We start from the raw sequence: 19,083 nt of genomic DNA, 5'->3' as shown, positions 1-19,083 counted from the left end.
CTATCTTCTAACACATTTCTTTCTCTGCATACTGTTTAAAGGTTTGATTAAGGACAATTTTTGTGAAATAATACAATAAGATTTGATCTTAATCTATCACTGACTCTAACTCTTATTAATCGTCTCATTTAAAAACTTAAATTGTATGTATTTATGTCATGTTTTTGATTTAAACAGAGTTTACATGAACCTAAGAAGCGTGTCGAAGACAAAATATAAACTATTTAGTAGTTTAATTTTAGGGAGTATGTTTCCATACATTAGAATAAAATACAACGAAGATTCAAAAGACAAAAGACAATCGATCTAAATTCATTTTAGGCCAGATCCTTCACGTGAAATTAGAATTAAACAATGACTTAATTCCCTATCTAATCACTCACTCTCTCTCTCTCTAAAACATTTCAACCTCGTCCACAAGACTACTCACGTCGTCACCTGTTCTTTGGCTGCTTACTCTTTGTTTTGAAGCGATTCCTTTGAGGAGTGAAGAAATGCTAGGAAACTGCGAGAAGATGATGGTCATCTCTTCAACTACAAATGAATGGCAACAGGTTCATCTCTTTCTATATTATTAGATAAACTATGACACATTTTTTGTTTCTTAGCATTTGGCGAAGAATATCCCTGTTGTGTTGTTGTTTTTAACCTAGAAACAACGTATTCAACTCTCTTCTTTCCTTTTTCTTTGTTTTTTTCTCCTAGGTGCAGAATCAGATAGATGAGCGAAAAAAATTGATGGCTTCAACTGGTACGGTTATGGAGAAACCAAATCAAGATCAGCAGCAGCAGCAGCAGCAGCCACTCAATTGTCCTCGTTGTGATTCGACAAATACCAAGTTTTGTTACTATAATAACTACAGTTTGTCTCAACCAAGACACTTCTGTAAAGCTTGTAAACGTTATTGGACACGCGGTGGAACCCTAAGAAATGTTCCGGTAGGCGGTGGCTGCCGGAAGAACAAGAGGGTAAAGAAGCCAGCCTCTGCCGGTGATGCAACTACCTCTACAGCTCCAACTGCAAACCCTAGTGCTCAAGTTCAAACACAGATAGATCTTCCTTCAAACTCAAATAATCATATGAATCCTTTGTTTTATAATCTACCCTCTAATCGTATTGAGCTCAATCTTCCCTATTCCAGCACTTTTTCAAACACAGTTTCTGGATTTAATCTTCAATCTCAGGTTAATGCTCTTGGCTTAGGGTTTTCATCTGGACTTTTTGTTAATAATGTTCACAGCAATGACTACAAGAACGGATTCAAGCAAATCCAAGCTGTTATTCCACCATCAAGTCCAATTCTTTCTAGCAATCCTATCTTTGGTTCTTCAACTTTCACTTCAACCTTTCATCAGCCAAAATTTATTAATTCAGGTGGTTTAAAGGATCATACGCTAGGAGCAGCAGACAATCTGCAAGGGTTGATATCGTATGAAGATCTGCAAATGCCTGGAAATGGTGGAAACAGCACAATTGTCAAAGAAGTGAAACCGGAAGGGACTCAAAACAGCTTGTATAATTGGAATACTTCTAATCAAGACCAGATTGAACAAATAAATTCCTCCGATCCTTCTCTTTTATGGAACACAACTGGTATTGGTGCTTGGCTTGACCCTTCAAACATGGGTTCTTCCGTTTCTTCCCTTATGTAGCAGAGTTGATGAACCCAAAGTGCAGAAATAATCAAACAACGCACCAAAAACTCGTTGATTCTGAGAATACTGAAGAATTTGAAAATCAAAAGTGGTAACTGATCCGCGCGTCTATCTTCATCATAAACTTCTTTTTCTTCCTTGATTGATTTCCCTCTTTTCATTAACTTTTAAGTCTTTTAAGGTGAATAAGTTTTTATTTCCTTTGGTCTAAAAAACTACCAAAAAAGAACAGCAAATTTCAGTTTGGAGAAATTGATGAAAGGAGTTTGGATCGAGCGATCATGTCAGTTGCAAGAAGATTCAGCCTATTCATTTTAACTATAAAGGTTGAGAATAATCCATTTGCGCTGAGAGGAACCTCGGATCCAGATCTTCATTTCATCTACAAAGGTTTCATCATCAACATTGTCATTTGAAGGTTAGCTGGATGAAATTTCCTTTTCCAGTACTTAGTCGATTTTATATCTATATGTATGTATATATTTATCCATGACAATGCTTTTCTTGAAATATTTTGAGGATATGTGCATTAGGTTTTTGGCTGGGATTTTTAAGTAAAAGATTAGTCTCAAAAGAGGAATCACCTTTCTTTCTTTTTGGTTGTTGTTGTACTTTTAGCATAGGGGAGAGGGATTTGGGTATATTGGTATAGAAGTGATGGAGATAAATTAATGTTGTTGTATTTTTGGTTACTGGGCTCAAAGTTTATTTGGTTATTCATGCCTAAATCTTGTTAACATGAAATTTTATTCATCTTGGTGATAATTCTTAAGAAAGTTTGGCAAAGATATATGCAGTTTTTTAAGCTTGTTGTGGTGATTTCTTTGTTAACATTAACTGCATAATTTTACGACATTTACATTAACTAATCAGAGTTGAATTATTTTGAAATATTTTATAAGTATTTTAAATGTAAAATTTGATATCAATTTGTTGGGTCTCAAACGAACTAAAGAAAATAAAATTTAGGATAAAAATTTAAGAGAAAAAAATTGTACTCTCAAAAATCAACTTTTATGATTCAAATTTTTTGTAATGATGAAATTCTATAAAGAGCACTATTTAAATCACATTTGGTGCATAAAAATTAATTGTTAATACATAAATTTGAACACCCATTAAAATTTCTATATATATAAATAGAAATAATTTATCTATAATAACTTTATATTCATGTAGATCAAGATTCGTCAATTCAAAATTCATTGAATTTAGATTAATGTGAATATTAATTAATAACACGAAATTCATACATGACAAGAATTTTGCAATATTGATGTTGCAATATTATTGACTTCTTTTGTACATGCACACTATATGCTAGCCAAAGTTGCATATTGTTGATTTCTTTCTATGCTATACAGAAATTTAAATTTTTATATATGTAATACTTTTGCTCCTAAAAAATTTTCGCCCTCAACGTGCAAAGTCAAGCTATGTTAAAGACTTATTTGTTATACACCAAACTAAACGGTATTAGACAGAGAACCTTGCTATATATACACTATAGTGTATTCTTTAATTTACACTTTGTCACGTATCATTATTCTATTGGACAGTTTAAATTTCAAACAGTTTTTTCATTCAATTGACATTTGATAACAATGCAAGTGTTAACCAAAGTGTCAAAAATCAGTGTACAAATAGCAAAGTTTTTAGACAGAATGTCCCAATTTATCAAACATTAGAGGTTATTAAAAAGTTATCTTTTCTATTTAAAGAAAGTCAAGATATTAATTTTAATAATACATTTACAACTATTACTATTTATGAATCTCACATATCCGAAAGCAAATGAGATGGAACAGTTATTATTCAAAATTAATTGAACTTTGATTCGCGCGATGAAAACCTCACTAAACTTCAAAAATATTGCTGAAACGTTATTGAACTTTGTCAAAATGCTATCAATTCCTCACTAGTTGGGAGAATTATGTGAAAATTTGTGCCACTGTATTCTCTCTGTCACGAATGTAGTTACATCCAAACCACCTGCGATATCTTTACAAGTAATGAATATAAAGCATCTCAACAAAGTTCAGTTTTATTTCAAAATTTAAAATTTAATGAGTTTCTGTAGTTTCAATGAAAGTTCAATTATTTTTTGAACAACCAAGCCATATATTCTTTCTTCAAAAATACTAGTTAAATTTCCTCTCTTTTTTCGTAATAATTTTGAATTATCTAGGCACTATCGTCAAACTGGAAAAAATAGCTAGAGTTTTTAGTCGATTTAGATACTTCAGTCGTACGCATCAACTTTGCCTATATTTGTCTACAGAACATTAATGAAAGGTACTACAATCGTTTTGCAAGATTGAATGACATATTTAACAAAATTTTAATGAGATATAAATTTAATTCTTACCAAAACAGTATACTAGTAAAAAACATTTGCCACTATTCAACCTAAGTACAGTATGAAAATTTATTCTCCATTTCTTCCATTTAATACATGCTATCAAATCATTTTGTAAGTGGAGATTCCTTTCTTCTTTCATTCTTAACTACAAAGTTTATGAACATGACAGGCTGATATTTGTCAATGCGGCTAGCCAGTTGCCTCTCAGTTAAGTTAGCACAACACAATGTGTCAGGCACAGTTTTAGCCCCTGTTTGTTTCTCATTTTTGGAAAAATGAAAATAAAAAATGTAGTCGTTACAAACCCCACACAAGAGATAGAAATTCAAATTTGGTGGCTTGATGTGATGGATAATGGTCATATTTTTCATTTTAATTAATAAATTTATTCACTTCATAAAAAATTTAATTTTTGAACAAGAAGATTTGATGGATGAAAATAGGATCCGAAGTCCAAACACAATATATAGCAAAGAAAATTTTTCAGTCCTCATTGTAACTTTATCTATGAATTGCGTTATTGTTCACCCTTCTCCAAGCAAACTGAGAATACACAAAATTTTTGAATTCATTTATTTATTAAAATTTTGCATGTATTTGACAGAAAAAAATAAAAAATAAAAAATAAAAAATCAAATGCCTTTCAATTGATAGGCTTGTTGAAGAAACATTTATATAAATTTGTCTGTCTTTAACATAACCAATTTTATATGGGGTGGTTTAGATTACATTTTATTGCTATTGTTTTTTCCCAGCTCAACTGTGAGGCACATTTGGAAGGTAAATGATGGGTTGTCTTGTTTTCTAATTCTGAGATAGCCAGCCCAACAAAGTATCCACAGCCCAGACAAACAAGTGAAAATCAGAAAATGATCTGTGAAATTAAAGACAATTAAAAACCTAAATGATTATGTTATATGGAAATATTCGACTCTCTTTTAGAGTTCAATCTAAGGTAATAATATGTAAACTCTAACTTAAGTACAGTATAGTTTGACCATGAGGACTAATTATTTCACAACTTTCTTAAGAAAATCTTCTGACCATGGTAAACACAAATAAAATATTGATGGGTGAAGATGAAGATTACATATTATAAAACCCAGTGCAAAGTTACTCATCTCATCTCTAAGCTTTAGAGTAAAAATTAATTCAACAAAATTATTAGAATGACTCGTGAACATGTACACTCAATTATAGGCATAGCACATAGGGCTAGGTGTGAGTTGGGCTAATCAAACGGAAAATGCTAAGTGTAGAGCAAATGTTGTACACTTAGTTTGGCAGTTCTCTCAGATGTAGGAGTGAGCACGATTCGGTTCGGTCTAGTTTCAAAGGGAATCGAATCGAACCGAATACCAATGAGAATTTTTGAAATGGAACCATGGGTTCCATAATTAGCTATGGAACCGAACCAAAACCGAAACCGAAACCGAATCAATTGGTTCCGGTTCGGTCCGTTCTTTACATTGAAAATGTTAAAATAAAATATTCACTAATAAAAAATCTAAAATGTTACCAACGTGATACTTTTAACAAAATATTGAAGAACCGAACATACTATTCAAAGATTAAAAGAAAACAAAGTATACAAATTTAAAAACAATATCCAAATAATATAAGTTACTATTATCTAGCAATCATCAACTTATATAAACTGCATAGCACTCTAAAGATTAAACAAACTTCCATCAAAATCAAAATCATACATTAAATTGGACACCCTTTAAAAATTTATTGCAACTTTTGGTTTTGTCGATTATAATTTGTAGAAATCTAGATGAAAAGTTTCGATCGGATCAACAACTATTTAATCAAAGTGAAAACAAAATATAAATTTCGCATCTTAGAAATTAAATTTATATTGTAAATAAATTTATTAGGTATAGATTTACTCAATGTTCTAATTTGGCTTGAGAATTAATTAATCAAAGAATTATAAGAGGAGAGAAAAAAGTGCTGGAGTCTAAAATGAAGAAGGGACCCGATTATTTTTTATAAAAGTGATTGGAGATTGAGTCATATATTTTACCAAAAAAATTAAAAATCCTATGAGAACCATCCGGTTCCCATACTAGAACCCAGAACCAATTGGTTCTTAATAATTTGTTCCAAAATCAAATCGTTGTTTAGAAGATTTGGAATCGAACCGATCGGTTTTAAACGGTTCCGATCCAATTCCACCGATTTTGAGAAAAATGCACACTCCTACTCAGTTGGGTGGGCTCCACGATTATTTTAATCACGGCCCCCACCCCCCTCCATATGAGAGGGTTGTCAAATAAGGTATACAAAGTGCTATACACCTAGCACGTTTCTAATCAAACCAAACCAACCCAACCCAACTCAATTATTAGTTAAAAAATTTTGCTACATGTACATCAAATTCTATATAATGGATTATATGATGTTACATATCACTCTATCATATTTCAATTTAAAATACAATCAACTTTTTCATTTAATCTTTTCACTCCATGCCATTTTATGTAATCACTTATGTACAATTTTTATATACAAGTTACATAATCCTTAATTAATTTCCAATTCAACCCAAACCAATCAAGTTTGGGTTAGGTTGCAGCTTGGGCTTGGGCCCAATTTAAGTTGGATCATGTTATTTTTTCTTGAATTTAAACAAGGGAAATTTTTTTTTTAAAGAGTTTAACTATAACCCATTTCAACACTAAGAAATAAGGTTTAAAATTTTAAAAATCAAATATTGTTAAATTTTATTTATGAAATTATTAATTAAAATTTTTTTGTTAATTAAATATATTAAGACCACAAATCTATACAATTTGGTCACAAATTATCGAATTAATTGGTTACAAATTATTTTCAAGGTCATAAATCAAAAATTTTATAGGTTTTTCTTTATAATAGATCGAAAAATTTATAGGTCACAAATCAAGATTTTATAGGTCACAATTTATTCATCAATCACAAATTCACAAATTTTATAAGTTACAACTTATTTAACGATCACAAATTATCAAATGAATCGATCACAACTTAGTAAATTGTGAATCACAATCATATTTTTTAGATCACGTATTATTTATTGATTGCAAATTATCAATCAAATTATTGGCCACAAATTATTTATGGTTATAATTAACCAAATAATTGATCACAAACACTCTCCATTCCCAACCCCGGCTCCTCATCACCACCACCAACGATACAGTTACATCGTCATCGCTGCCACCACCAACCTACCACTCCACATCCACAAATCCTACAAAACAAATCCCCAAATCTGCCACTGGGCACCAACACTACCACTGGTTATATCTACAAAAATATTGCCATGTCTAATGAAATCACAACCGCCACCACCAAATCCAATAATGCCACTGTCAAATCCGTCCTTCTAAATCCACCATAGATCCAATGAAATCCACCTCCACCGCCAGATTCACTATCTCCACCAATAAAAACCACGACCAAAACATGTAAACCACCGTCACAACTATTGACTGCGGGAGGCACATCAGCGCGCAACATCTCTACGTAGCGACGATGATGTCATTGCAGGCGATGCTACAACAAAGAAGCCTCACTGACACCGTGAGCGCCTTCTGTGTGCAACACTGCATACAGAAGCCTCGTCGATTGCAATGAGGTAGAGTAAAGGGAGAATGGATTGAGGAGGAGGAAGGAAATGAATATTAGAGTGTGGGTTTGGGTATATAATTAATTGAATTTTATAATATTATTATTTAATATCAAAATATTGTATTGTGATTTGATTATTGTACTATAATTATAATTTTTGAAATGTAATCTTTTAGAAGTATGGCTCTATGTAATTTCTACTTTGAACAATTGTTAAAGTTTGAATCCACTGGAAATTTTCCGTTATTTTTAACTTATATAAGGAATTCTTTCTAAAAATTAATTTATAGATAAGTTTGAAACTATGAAACATTTTCTTTTTATAATTTTTTGGAATTTATTCTTTTCATTATCACGTCCTTAATTTTTATTTTGTCGTTATATTATTTTTCATTTGTACATTGTATTCATACCAATTAGTCTATGTAGAAAAATAAAAAAGGGGACATTTGTACATTCTTAATCATTCTCTTGCATCCACTATTATGTCTAAGTAATTTTTTTTTTTTTCCATTTTAGTATTAAAATTTCTAATTCATCGATTGGGTTGGATTTGGTTGAATTAAGTTTAATTCATAACCTGAGCCAATCCAATCCAATTTCAAATTTAATTTTTCAATCCAATGAACTTAATAACCAATCCAAACCAGTCGATCTCGGTTGTATTGATCAATTTGAACAGTTTGGATTGATTTTTGCCCACGCCTAATAGCACAAAAACAGTAGAAAGTAACCAAGTGCTGTGAGACCGTTCTCTGTGATTGGCCAATGAAAAACAACCAACCCCCATAATTATTCAAACAGTAGACCCATTGACCAAATGATGGTTTAAATTGAAGACCAATGGCGGTCCGTCTAACCGAGACGTGGGACCCAATATAGTGCATGCGATGGAATAATAATAGGGAAGTGTCAAAATCATGCATACATTAGTTGTGGCGTTAAAGGCAAACACTGGATAGTTCCCTCCATGCACTTGTCACCAATCCCTTACAAAAGGCAAAGGAGAAGTAAAGTGCAACATAATATCATGATTAATTTACTTTGTCTTGGTCGTGCAGCATCGTTTGATTTCTTAGGGTTGAAAGTGTCAGTTAAGTTATACTATTTTCAATGGACTGTGAATTGTATTGAAAGTGTCTCATATCACTCCAAAATATTTACCACATTTTAAGAAAAAATGTAAAGGATGTCCAGCACACCAGCTGCCCGTGAAGGATGATTAGTGCAATTTATAGTCTCATTGAAAATGCTCTTCTCTCCATCCTCTATTTCACCAAGTGAAATATATGGGCTTGTTCGGTATGACCAATAGAGAGAAAATGGATCTCACATGTAAGTGAAGAAATCAAAAATGATTGCTGTCTTAGAAAAGTAATTGTTAAAAAAATTAATTTTTTAGGGTGAAAAACCAAACCGAAACAAGGGCTGTATAACAATGCACATTGTTAAACTGAAGATGCTCTTAATAATGGTAAAAACATCACACTAGAAAAAGGCTAAAGAATGTAGAGAATATTTAGTTGACTCCTCTAAAACAAGAATACTTGTATACGGCTCAAAAGTGAGTGACCATTTATCCTAGGGGCGGATTCAGGGACGGGTATGCCAGTGCTACAGTCAGTCCGTCCGTCCACCCCAAATCCCATTTAAAAAAATAATAATAATCTAGTAAAAAAAAATTATGTGTAAATTTTTATTTTTTTGTTGTATTAGCCTGTGTTTATGCCGGAAGCTGGATTTGCCAGTTATTTATCCTCAAGGTCTATAAATGTAGATTTGAAACATGTTAAGCACGTGTTAAATCCTTTGATCTAATAATTTGAATTTTTAAAGACGATCACATAAATACTATTCAAATATATATATAGAGCCTATTTGCGCCACATTATAATGAGAATGAGAATGAGAAATAGAGCCGTTATGAGCCCCACACCAGAAATAGAAATTCAAAAATGATGGCTTGATGTGATGGATAACGATCATATTTTTTATTTTAATGAGATAAAAATGTGGCTCATACAGGGACATATTGTATTGAATATCTTCATTCAAACTTTGACACATGCACAGTTTCACTAAATGAGTAGTAGTGAAACATGAACTTAGGATATTTGTTTACTTTAAATCTTTGATACCAAAATATTTGTTTGATAGAATATAATTGATTTTAGTTTCTTCCATGAATAGAGTAAATTTGTCTCTCTATTTTCTGTACTTTTAACCTCTTAAAAATATTTCTTTCATTCGCTCAAATATGGTATTTCAAAATAAACACAGAACTGACTGTAAATTAATATTTTCAAATTAAAATAAATAGTTTAATCATGAATGTGGTTTAGGTTTGACTTTTTGCAATGGTTATGGTGGCCACAATATTCTCCTCATAGATCAAAATCACTTTACCATTCTTAATAAACGCGGGCATAAAATTTCTCAATCACGCTATATGACACATCAGATCAAAATAAAACATTTAAATCATACAAAATCTATTTCTAAAAATTGGGGACTGTTAATATAAATCACTTTATGAAATAAACCATGAATATATTAAGCGATCAGAAGATGTAAATATATAGCACATTATACATAACTTTCTAACTTGAAGGAACAACTTGAATGTGTACAAAAACATTAATGAATTTAAAATAGTTTTACTTAGCCCCTGTTTGGCGCGCATTATTTGAATTTATAATGGGAGGAATAATATTTTTTTGAAAAATGGATGATTGTAAAGAAATGAAAAGTTTTCGATTTGTGTGAAATATTATTTTATGAAAGATTGTGTGGTTGAAAATAGACGAGAGAAAATTTTTAATTAAATGGACCGTGCTATACGTACATAATGATTTACCTAACCATTTACCTACTACTCACATCATTTGAGTAGGACCTCGATTCAAATTATTAAATAACACATGGGGCCCGCATGTTTGTGAGGGGGTGTAAACCGTTCGGTACACCCCCCGCTCGATACAAACGGTTTATTCCAAATTAAATTGATGAGTTTTACAAGGGGCAAATGGGACTTAACTAGTTTGATGTTAATTTCACAAAGAAGTTTATCCATATCAATAGTACATACCTCTTTATCTAGCTTAATTAGAGCGTGTATTAGTGTTTTTTTTTCCTGTTCATTAATACATTGAACGAATAAAAGCATTAAATAAAAACCTGGCATACAATTTATTGTCAATTGATACTTGTCATAATATTTTTCCAAATAATATTTCTAGCTACAACTTTGCTAATCATGCACGTTATTATGTCAGTCTAATATTTAGGCTTTTTACATCGTACAAATCTTAATTAATTAAGCAAGTTTCTTACTTTTGTACGAGTAACTGGAAATAATTCTGTCTTTTGAATCGAAGGAATAATAGCAAAAGACAAATAAAATAAGTCGATCAACTTTGGATTACCATGCCATTCAAAGTTGGAAACAAATAATTTATTCAAGTTTTCACGGTGAAACCAAAATCATATACCCGAAAACCCCAATATTCAATTACAAAAAGGAGATAATAAAACCCAGAAACAAGAAATCTGTAAGCAGAAGGAGCGAAGAAAATTTCTAGAAGTTTTAGCAGTGATCACTGATCAGGCCATAGATTTGGGTTGATGGAAGGCCCACCTTCGTTGCTGCCGGAAGTGGTGTTATTCCAGAAATTAGGGCTTGAGGCTGAAGAGGAGGCGCTGTTGTTGACGAAGATTTGAGTCCAAGATTCCAATGTCCTTTGCACTGGAACTAATTCGTTCTGCAGTTGAAATTGTGATGATTGAGAGTCCGCTGAAGGATAATTTAATTCTGGGAAATCTGCCGTTTTTGCACCTCCAAGTTGGCCGCCAGGGAGTTCACCCAAATTGACCGGTTGCATGGACAAAAATGAACCACCAGAATAGAAAGAACCTATTGGTGAAATCACCGCCGGCAAACTCCTCGAGGATTGATTCCCGGGTAATACCCCAGAATTACCCGAAATCAGAGCAGCCATATTAGTTAAATTCTGTGACACATGCTGTTGTGATGGAAGTGGAAGTGTTAGAGGTTGAGTTCTTGAATTCTCACTATCACTTGAAGACGTTGAGGTTTTGGGTCGCTTACCCTTCCTCCGGCATCCACCGCCAACGGGAACATTTCTCAAGGTTCCTCCCTGAGTCCAGTACCTTCTGCAACTCTTGCAATAGTATCGGGGTTGAGAGAGGCTGTAATTGTTATAATAGCAAAATTTGATGTTCTCAGAATCACACCGTGGGCACTTTTGTGGAAGTGGCGGATGCGGAGGCTCCGGTTGATGTTGATTTTGATGCACTTGACCCTGATCAGGAGGCTGCAAACGGCGGCGATCTTGCTGCTGATTCGCATCACCCTGTCCTCCTCTCCCTTGCTCCATATATTTTCTCTCTCTCTCTCTCTCTTTTTCTTTTTTTTTTTGTGTGTGAATATATTACAAAATCTAGTACCAAGAAATAAACATATTTATGTGGTGTGTGGACAAGTAAGAAGGAGATTTCTGGCTTGCAAGGTGGCGGCGAAGAGCAACCCGGCACGGTGGTTGGGCAGTAGACTAAGTGGTGGTTGAATCAGATTTGGCTTTTGTCTTTGTCTATTATGATCTATTGGTACTTGCCACTGTCTTCATCCCACATTTATTCTCACACTTCATTCTTTTTTATTTTTTATTATTACAATATTCTTTTGGCATCAATTTGGGGGTCAGTTGGACGCCCACCAGGCCACTCTTGTTAATTCCGATACGTCCGTGTAATTCGGAATACAATAATATCCTCTTACTTAATATGTACGACAAGTCTTGTCTAAAAAAAATATGTATGACAATTTTAATGTTTATTTTGCCATTATCGAACTTAGAATTAATGAAAATTATTTAAATTCCCCCAAAGTTCCAAATCTCCCAAATCTCTATACAAATTACATCTCATCACACATCTCCATTTTGCGATCAAACCTTAATTCCACCATTCTTGTCAATCATTTCTAAAATCTATTTCATTCTCCATTTTTTCCGATACTTAAGTCAGAAGAGGGATTCAAGGATGAATATATGCTGAAAATTGTGTATGTAGAACATACCTGAATAATGGACATGGGTCCCGTATTTATAGCGGTAGGTAGTGCACTCCTAATAGGATTGAATAAGTTGGACGTTCTTATCTAATAGAGTCTCGCCTAAGAGAAGTATATTATTAGTAATATAATTGCATGACCAATGATACTATTGTTGACATAGAGTTTTTGTGGACGTAGGAGTCCTGGGTTGAAATGTGTGAATCACATTAAAGTCCTTAGAACGTAAGACTTATTATGGGCTCGGGTGAAAAGTTTGGCTGGAAGGATAGTGCTCGATTACTTAACCTTGAGAACTTATGGACTTTAGAGGGTAGAATAAAGTCCTCGGGAACAACATCCCGAAGACCATATAAACCCCGATGACTAGATCCTGAGAATGGAATTATAAGGTCCTGCAAAGTCCTCGAGACATGCCAATCCTCGAGTATCCAACTTGGCAATATCACTGGCCCCCGTGCACTCCTTCGTAGAGCTCACGCTCAATGGAGGGGTGCGCTTGGATGTGCGCCACGTGTCGCATCTTGAATGGCTCAAGATAACGATCTTTGGCCTTTCGTATTCCCTCCCTATAAATACCTTCATTTACCTCTCATTTTTTACTTTTACTCACTATGAAAAACTGTTTTACAAGATCATGATCGGGGAAGGCATCATAAACTAGGCGTCGGGAATCCTTCAGGTAAGGCTCGAGACTTCAGTTATTTTCCTAGTACTATTTAAGCAATGTTGGGTAGTGAGGGTAGTTATCGTTCTGAAAGTTCGGGGTTAATGAGGGCTCAGGAAGGGTGTTAGTACCATTAGCTATTCCTATGGATGCCAGACCTAGGTCCCCGGGCGATGTCGTCTTGGAGTACCCTGACGAGGTCTGTACCTTGAAAGAGCACCTTGCAATAGCTGCGGCTAGGGAACATGGGCTAATGCCTAACTGTGACATTAGATGTCCAGACCCTGAGGATAGGATGGTAAGGGCTCGACAAGGGGAGTTCGTTATTTTTAGGAAGACCCTTAAGGTCGGGTTTAGGTGGCCATTACATCCTTTTTTCACTGCATTACTCGTCGAGCACTCCATGTGCCCCGAGCAATTAGTGCTCAACGCCTAGAGAATGGTAGTATACTTCTTCATTGCTTGTAGGTATTTAGGCATCGTCCCTTGTGTCGACCTTTGTAAGTTATTTTTCGAGCTCAAGAAACACCCTAGATATACCTGCTTTAGGTATAATTCGGCCATAGGAGGGTTTAGGGTCTCGAGGATGTCTAGTTCCTTGAAGGGATGGCAAGCGGGTTGGTTCTATGTCATAGCTCAAGACCCTGATTTTCCTTTCTGGCCTGAGTGGGAAATCCCCAATGTCGAGAAGTTTTGTGAGGGTGAAGTATCCAGACGATTTGGAGCGAGATAGGAGGATGCTGGTGAAGATGTACCCTCTGTTCTCAAGCATGAAAGAGAACGGGGAAGAGGTGATAGATCTGGCAGATGTTAGAGATGTCGAGGGTAGGGTTTACCTCTACTATCCATGTTCTTTTGGAATAGCTCGAGCTTGTGCTCGTTCTAATGTGTTGTTCTTTTCTTTCAGGAATGTCTTTTGATCCTCGAGCATTGCGTAACTTTGTAAACTCTAAGGTCGGTGCCCAACCTCAGGGCCAGCCCCAGACGAAGAAGAAAAGCAAGAAGAGGCCTCGAGGCCCCCAATCTGAGCATATGGCGAGGGGTCCTAGTGAAACATCACAACCTCAACCGGAACCACCGAGCCCGAGGTTCCAGTAAAGCCAAAGGTCTCCAACTCCAAAGGTCACTCCTCGAGCGCCCTCCGAAGTTGTTGATCTTGAGGACGACACCGTTCCTATGGTGGCTTCAATTACTAAGGAGTTTGAGAGGTGTCACCTGGTCCCGAGCCTGGTCATAAAATACCGAGAGGATGTTGAACTTGCTAAGGGCGTCAAGGCCCTCGAGCTCCTTACAATGAAGGTCATCCTCGATACTTTTACTTTAAATTCTTTTGTTTGCTGTGCATAATGCTCGAGGTTTATTGCTTGCAGACTTTGAGTGTTGCTCGAGGACTCAACCAGAGAGGTCTTGGGGAGTCTAGGAGAATTGCTGATATTACGGAGTCCTCGAAAATTAAAGACAAGAGGATTGCTGAGCTCGAGGCTGAGCACGAGGCTTGGCTAAAGGAGCGCGAGAATGTCTGTAGGGACAATAGGAAATTGAGGAATGAGGTTAGGGCTGCGAAGGATGAGGCTGAGGAAGCCAAACTTGAGCTGATGCAAAAGACCAAAGAGTTCGAGGACAAGATAGCGGAGGCCAAGGAGCGAGCTTGGGAAGAATTTAATATGTCCGAAGACTGTGACAGAATCAAGGGCAAGTACACCTCGGGTGCCTACCTTTATGTTTTTAAGGAGGCTCGAGCTTTCCTTCGCGCAAGGTTGCCCGACGTTAGCCCTGAGGACCTGAAGACAGTGCCCTCCATTGTTGATACTCTCGAGCTCTCAAAGTCTGATGATGGGGGAGCGGATGAGGACGATGATGGCATGGAGGGGGAAGAGGCTGAGGATACAGATGATGAGATCGATATTACAAACCTCAATCCCCCTTTAGGGCACATAGGCTAGGCATCTCCCACCCCGATCCTTTGCTCTGTTTTCACTTTTTGAAAATGTAACCAAGTATTTTTCTCGAGGTAATGTAATGACTAGCTTTTGTCCTGTTTTTTATTGTGAATGATATGCTTGATCTCGATCACTAATTCTCGAGGACCGATATACCTCGATCACTTGTTTTAAGATTTATGATGTTTGTGCATATGGAAGTCCTCGGGGTGTTTCACGACTCGAGGAATGTCAGAGTTTAATTGGCCTTGAAGATGATCTCGAGCATTATGTTGATTAAAAATTTGCTAAACCTTGAGGAATGAGGATATGTTTTACGCATGCTTTTTCAAAGGGATGGCCTAGGATAGGGACTTGTGGATTCCGACGATAAACATGTCCCGAGGACGTTAGACCCCAGAGGACTTGATCTCCATTTCGAGGGCAGGTTGGGTTTTAAGGTGCTCGGTATACAGAGTGGTCGAGATTTTTACTTAGCATTATATTGGCTTCGAGGTGAGGAGTAGGGCCTAGAGTGTTTGCGTGGAGCAAGGTTTTGTAGTGCCTGTTTGTAATGCCTGCGCGGAGCAGGTCTTTGTAGTGTCTACACGGAACAGGTCTTTGTAGTGTCTGCATGGATCAGGTCTTTGTAATGCCTGCACGGACAATGCCTGCATAGAGTAGGTCTTTGCAATGCATGCATAGAGCAGGTCTTTGTAATGCCTGGGCGGAGCACGTCTTTGTAGTGCCTGCGCGGAATAGGGCTTTAAGTGCTTGCTCAGGGCAAGACTTTTAGTAACGAGATCACTTTTTGATTAATAGCTTAATTCTTATTATACTTTAAAAATAGACTTGGCACACAGGCCTGGCAATTAAAAACATGAACCTTGGCACGCAGGCCTGACCACCGAAAAATAAGACTTGGCACGCAGGCCTGAGAACTGAAAACGTGAACCGTAACACGTAGGCATGACTACTGAAAATTGGAAGAGCAAGTTACTTGTAATATATTTTTAAATTCTCGGCATTCCATGATCTTGGAAGTGGTCTTCCTGATGTATCCCTTAAACTGTATGCACCTCCTTGAAGCTGTTGTATGACTTTGAAGGGCCCTTCCCAAACTGGTCCTAACTTTCCCGAGGCATGACCTGTTGCTTCGGCCCTTCTTAACACAAGGTCTCTGGCTCTGAATCTCCATGTCCTAACTTTTTTTATTGAAATACTTATGCTGTTTTATCTTGGTAAGAGGCCATTCTTAAAGTTGCCTGATCATGAACCACTTCCAAGAGGTCGAGTTGTTCAGTGGTGTGTCTTGCATCTTCGGGCTCAAGTCTTCTTTGGATGGGCAACCTTATTTCAACAGGGATGGTGGTCTCAATACCAAAAGCCAACATGAAGGGGATTTCCCCTGTAGCGGTTCTATGGGACGTTCTAAATGTCTAAAGTATAGAAGGTAACTCGTCAGACTAGGAACCTCTTACATCTCCAATCCTTGTACGGAGGTCCTGAAATATAATTCGATTGGTCACTTCGGCAAGACCATTACTTTGAGGATGGGAAACTGATGTCAAACGGTGATCAACCCCTAGGTTGGAACAGAAGTTTTTAAATTGTGCATTGTCAAACTGTTTGCCATTATCAGTTATGAGGACTTTCGGTATCCTGAACCTACGTATGATGGACCTCCAAACGAAAGTTCTTAACTTAGGCTCTGAAATTGTTGCTAAAGGCCGAGCCTCCACCCACTTAGTGAAATACTCTACAGCCACCGCTACGAACTTTAGTTGCCCCCTTGTGACCGGAAAGGGACCGAGGATGTCTACACCCCATTGCTCAAACGAGGCCGGGATGCTGATGTTAGTGAGATCCTCAGCGGGGGGATGGATGATGTTGCCAAACCTCTGACACTTGTCACATCTCTTAACATAGTCCAGGGCGTCTCTCCTCATGGTAGGCCAATAGTATCTATATCGCACAAGTTTGAAGGCAAGGAACCGGGCTCCTTGGTGGTTCCCGCATACTCCTTCATGGACTTCAGTTAGGGCACGAGACGCCTCTGATGGCTTGAGGCATCTGAGGTATGGGAGTGTGAAGCTTCTACGAAACAAAACCCCCCTAATCATGCAATACCTTGGTGCCCTGGATCGAATACTCCTAGTTGCTCGTGGATCTTCCGGGAGGCTCCCGTTTGTTATAAAGTCTATTATTGGATCCATCCAAGATGGTTCATGATCAATGTCCATGACATCGTTGGTCTGGCTGATACTGGGTTCTGTCAGAATCTTGATGTGTACATTCCTATCCAATCCACCCATACCCATGAATACGAGCCTTGACAGTGCGTCAGCTTTGCAATTTCGTGCTCTATCAACTTTTACGACTTCACAAGTCTTGAATCGCCTCTGAAGATCATGAACCTTTAGGCAATATAGGCTCATTTTCTCATCTTTCCTTTCAAACGAACCTTCGATTTGTCCAACCACGAGCTGGGAATCACTAAAGACCTTGATATGTTCGAGCTCAAGATTAAGAGCTAATTCCAGAGCGAGGATGACTGCCTCATATTTCGCTTCATTGTTAGTGGCTTCAAATTCAAATCTGAAGGCGCACTGAATCTCCGTTCTTTTATCGGGGCTAATGATGATGACCCCGACACCCGATCCTGAAGAGTTGGCGCCCCGTCCACGAAAATATTCCAGCAGGCCAGAGTGTCCTCTCCAGATCTGTCCTCTGTCCCCCGGGGCTTTGGTGTGAATTTCGCTATGAAGTCTGCCAGAGCTTTGGCCTTTATAGAAGGACGAGCTTTAAACTTGACATCAAATTCTCCTAGCTCAAGAGCCTATTTCCATAACCTCCCGGAGACGTTGGGTTTCTGGAATATGTGTCTGAGAGGCTGATTGGTGAGTACAAGAATGGGATGCTACTGAAAATACTTTCAAAGCTTGCTAGCTGTCATTACCGACGCAAGAGCAAGTTGTTCGGCCAAGGTGCATCTGGTTTCTGCATCAAGTAATACTTTGCTCACATAGTAAATTGGCTGTTGGGCCTTGTTAATCTCTTTTACTAGCACACCACTGATAGCATTCTGTGAAACGGCTAAGTATAAAAACAAGGTATCCCCAAGCTTGGGTTTAGTTAGAATTGGCGGGGATACTAATGTTTGCTAGAGCTCTTGAAAAGTTTTTTCACATTCGTCATTCCAGTCGAAATTTTGGTTGCCCCTAAGGATCTTGAAGAAAGGAAAGCACCTGCCACTGCCCGGGACATGAACCTGTTCAAGGCGGCCACTCGGCCTGTCAGCTTCTGAACTTCCTTTCTATTCCGGGGCGATTCCATAGATGCCAAGGCATGTATCTTGTCTGGATTGGCCTCTATCCTCCTGTGAGTGATCATGAACCCCAAGAATTTTCCCGAAGCTACTCCAAATGCACACTTTGCTAGGTTAAGTTTCATCCTATACTTTTGCAGGGTGCTGAAGACTTCCTCCAGATCGGATATATGCTGGCTTACCTGCTTACTTTTTACTACCATGTCATCGACCTGTTGATGAGCCTTTGGTATGTCGCCCCTGCGTTCTTTAAACCAAATGGCATGACCTTATAGCAGTATATGGCCGAGTCTGTCATGAAAGACGTCTTCTCTTGATCTTCTTCGGCCATAAGAATCTGATGGTAACCTGAAAATGCATCTAAGAAGCTATACAATTTGTGTCATGTCGTGCCGTCCTCAAGGTTGTCAATCTGAGATAAGGGATAACTGTCCTTCG

At 37.0% G+C, this 19,083-nt stretch overlaps 2 protein-coding genes across 3 annotated transcripts; one reads left to right on the top strand and one right to left on the bottom strand.

Moving 5' to 3' along the window:
- The first annotated feature begins 279 nt into the window (after positions 1–279).
- LOC111392888 (dof zinc finger protein DOF1.4-like) lies at positions 280–2,461 on the top strand. 2 transcript variants are annotated; one of them, XM_023018296.1, is made up of 2 exons: positions 280–554; positions 712–2,461. In XM_023018296.1, the coding sequence occupies exons 1-2, from the start codon at positions 495–497 to the stop codon at positions 1,651–1,653; spliced, it is 1,002 nt and encodes a 333-aa protein (XP_022874064.1). In that variant the 5' UTR covers positions 280–494; the 3' UTR covers positions 1,654–2,461. The 2 variants fall into 2 exon arrangements, with proteins under 2 accessions (XP_022874064.1, XP_022874063.1); XM_023018295.1 differs by having other exon boundaries at positions 285–554; positions 706–2,461.
- An 8,575-nt stretch (positions 2,462–11,036) lies between these two features.
- On the bottom strand, positions 11,037–12,520 carry LOC111392894 (dof zinc finger protein DOF1.6-like). The gene has a single exon (XM_023018304.1). It carries the CDS (start codon positions 12,034–12,036, stop codon positions 11,236–11,238), a length of 801 nt encoding a protein of 266 aa, XP_022874072.1. The 5' UTR covers positions 12,037–12,520; the 3' UTR covers positions 11,037–11,235.
- Positions 12,521–19,083: the final 6,563 nt, after the last annotated feature.

The sequence above is a fragment of the Olea europaea genome, unplaced genomic scaffold (assembly GCF_002742605.1).
Source record: "Olea europaea var. sylvestris unplaced genomic scaffold, O_europaea_v1 scaffold994, whole genome shotgun sequence".
Classification (NCBI taxonomy): Eukaryota; Viridiplantae; Streptophyta; class Magnoliopsida; order Lamiales; family Oleaceae; genus Olea; species Olea europaea.
This window is presented reverse-complemented; position numbering and strand designations above follow the sequence as displayed.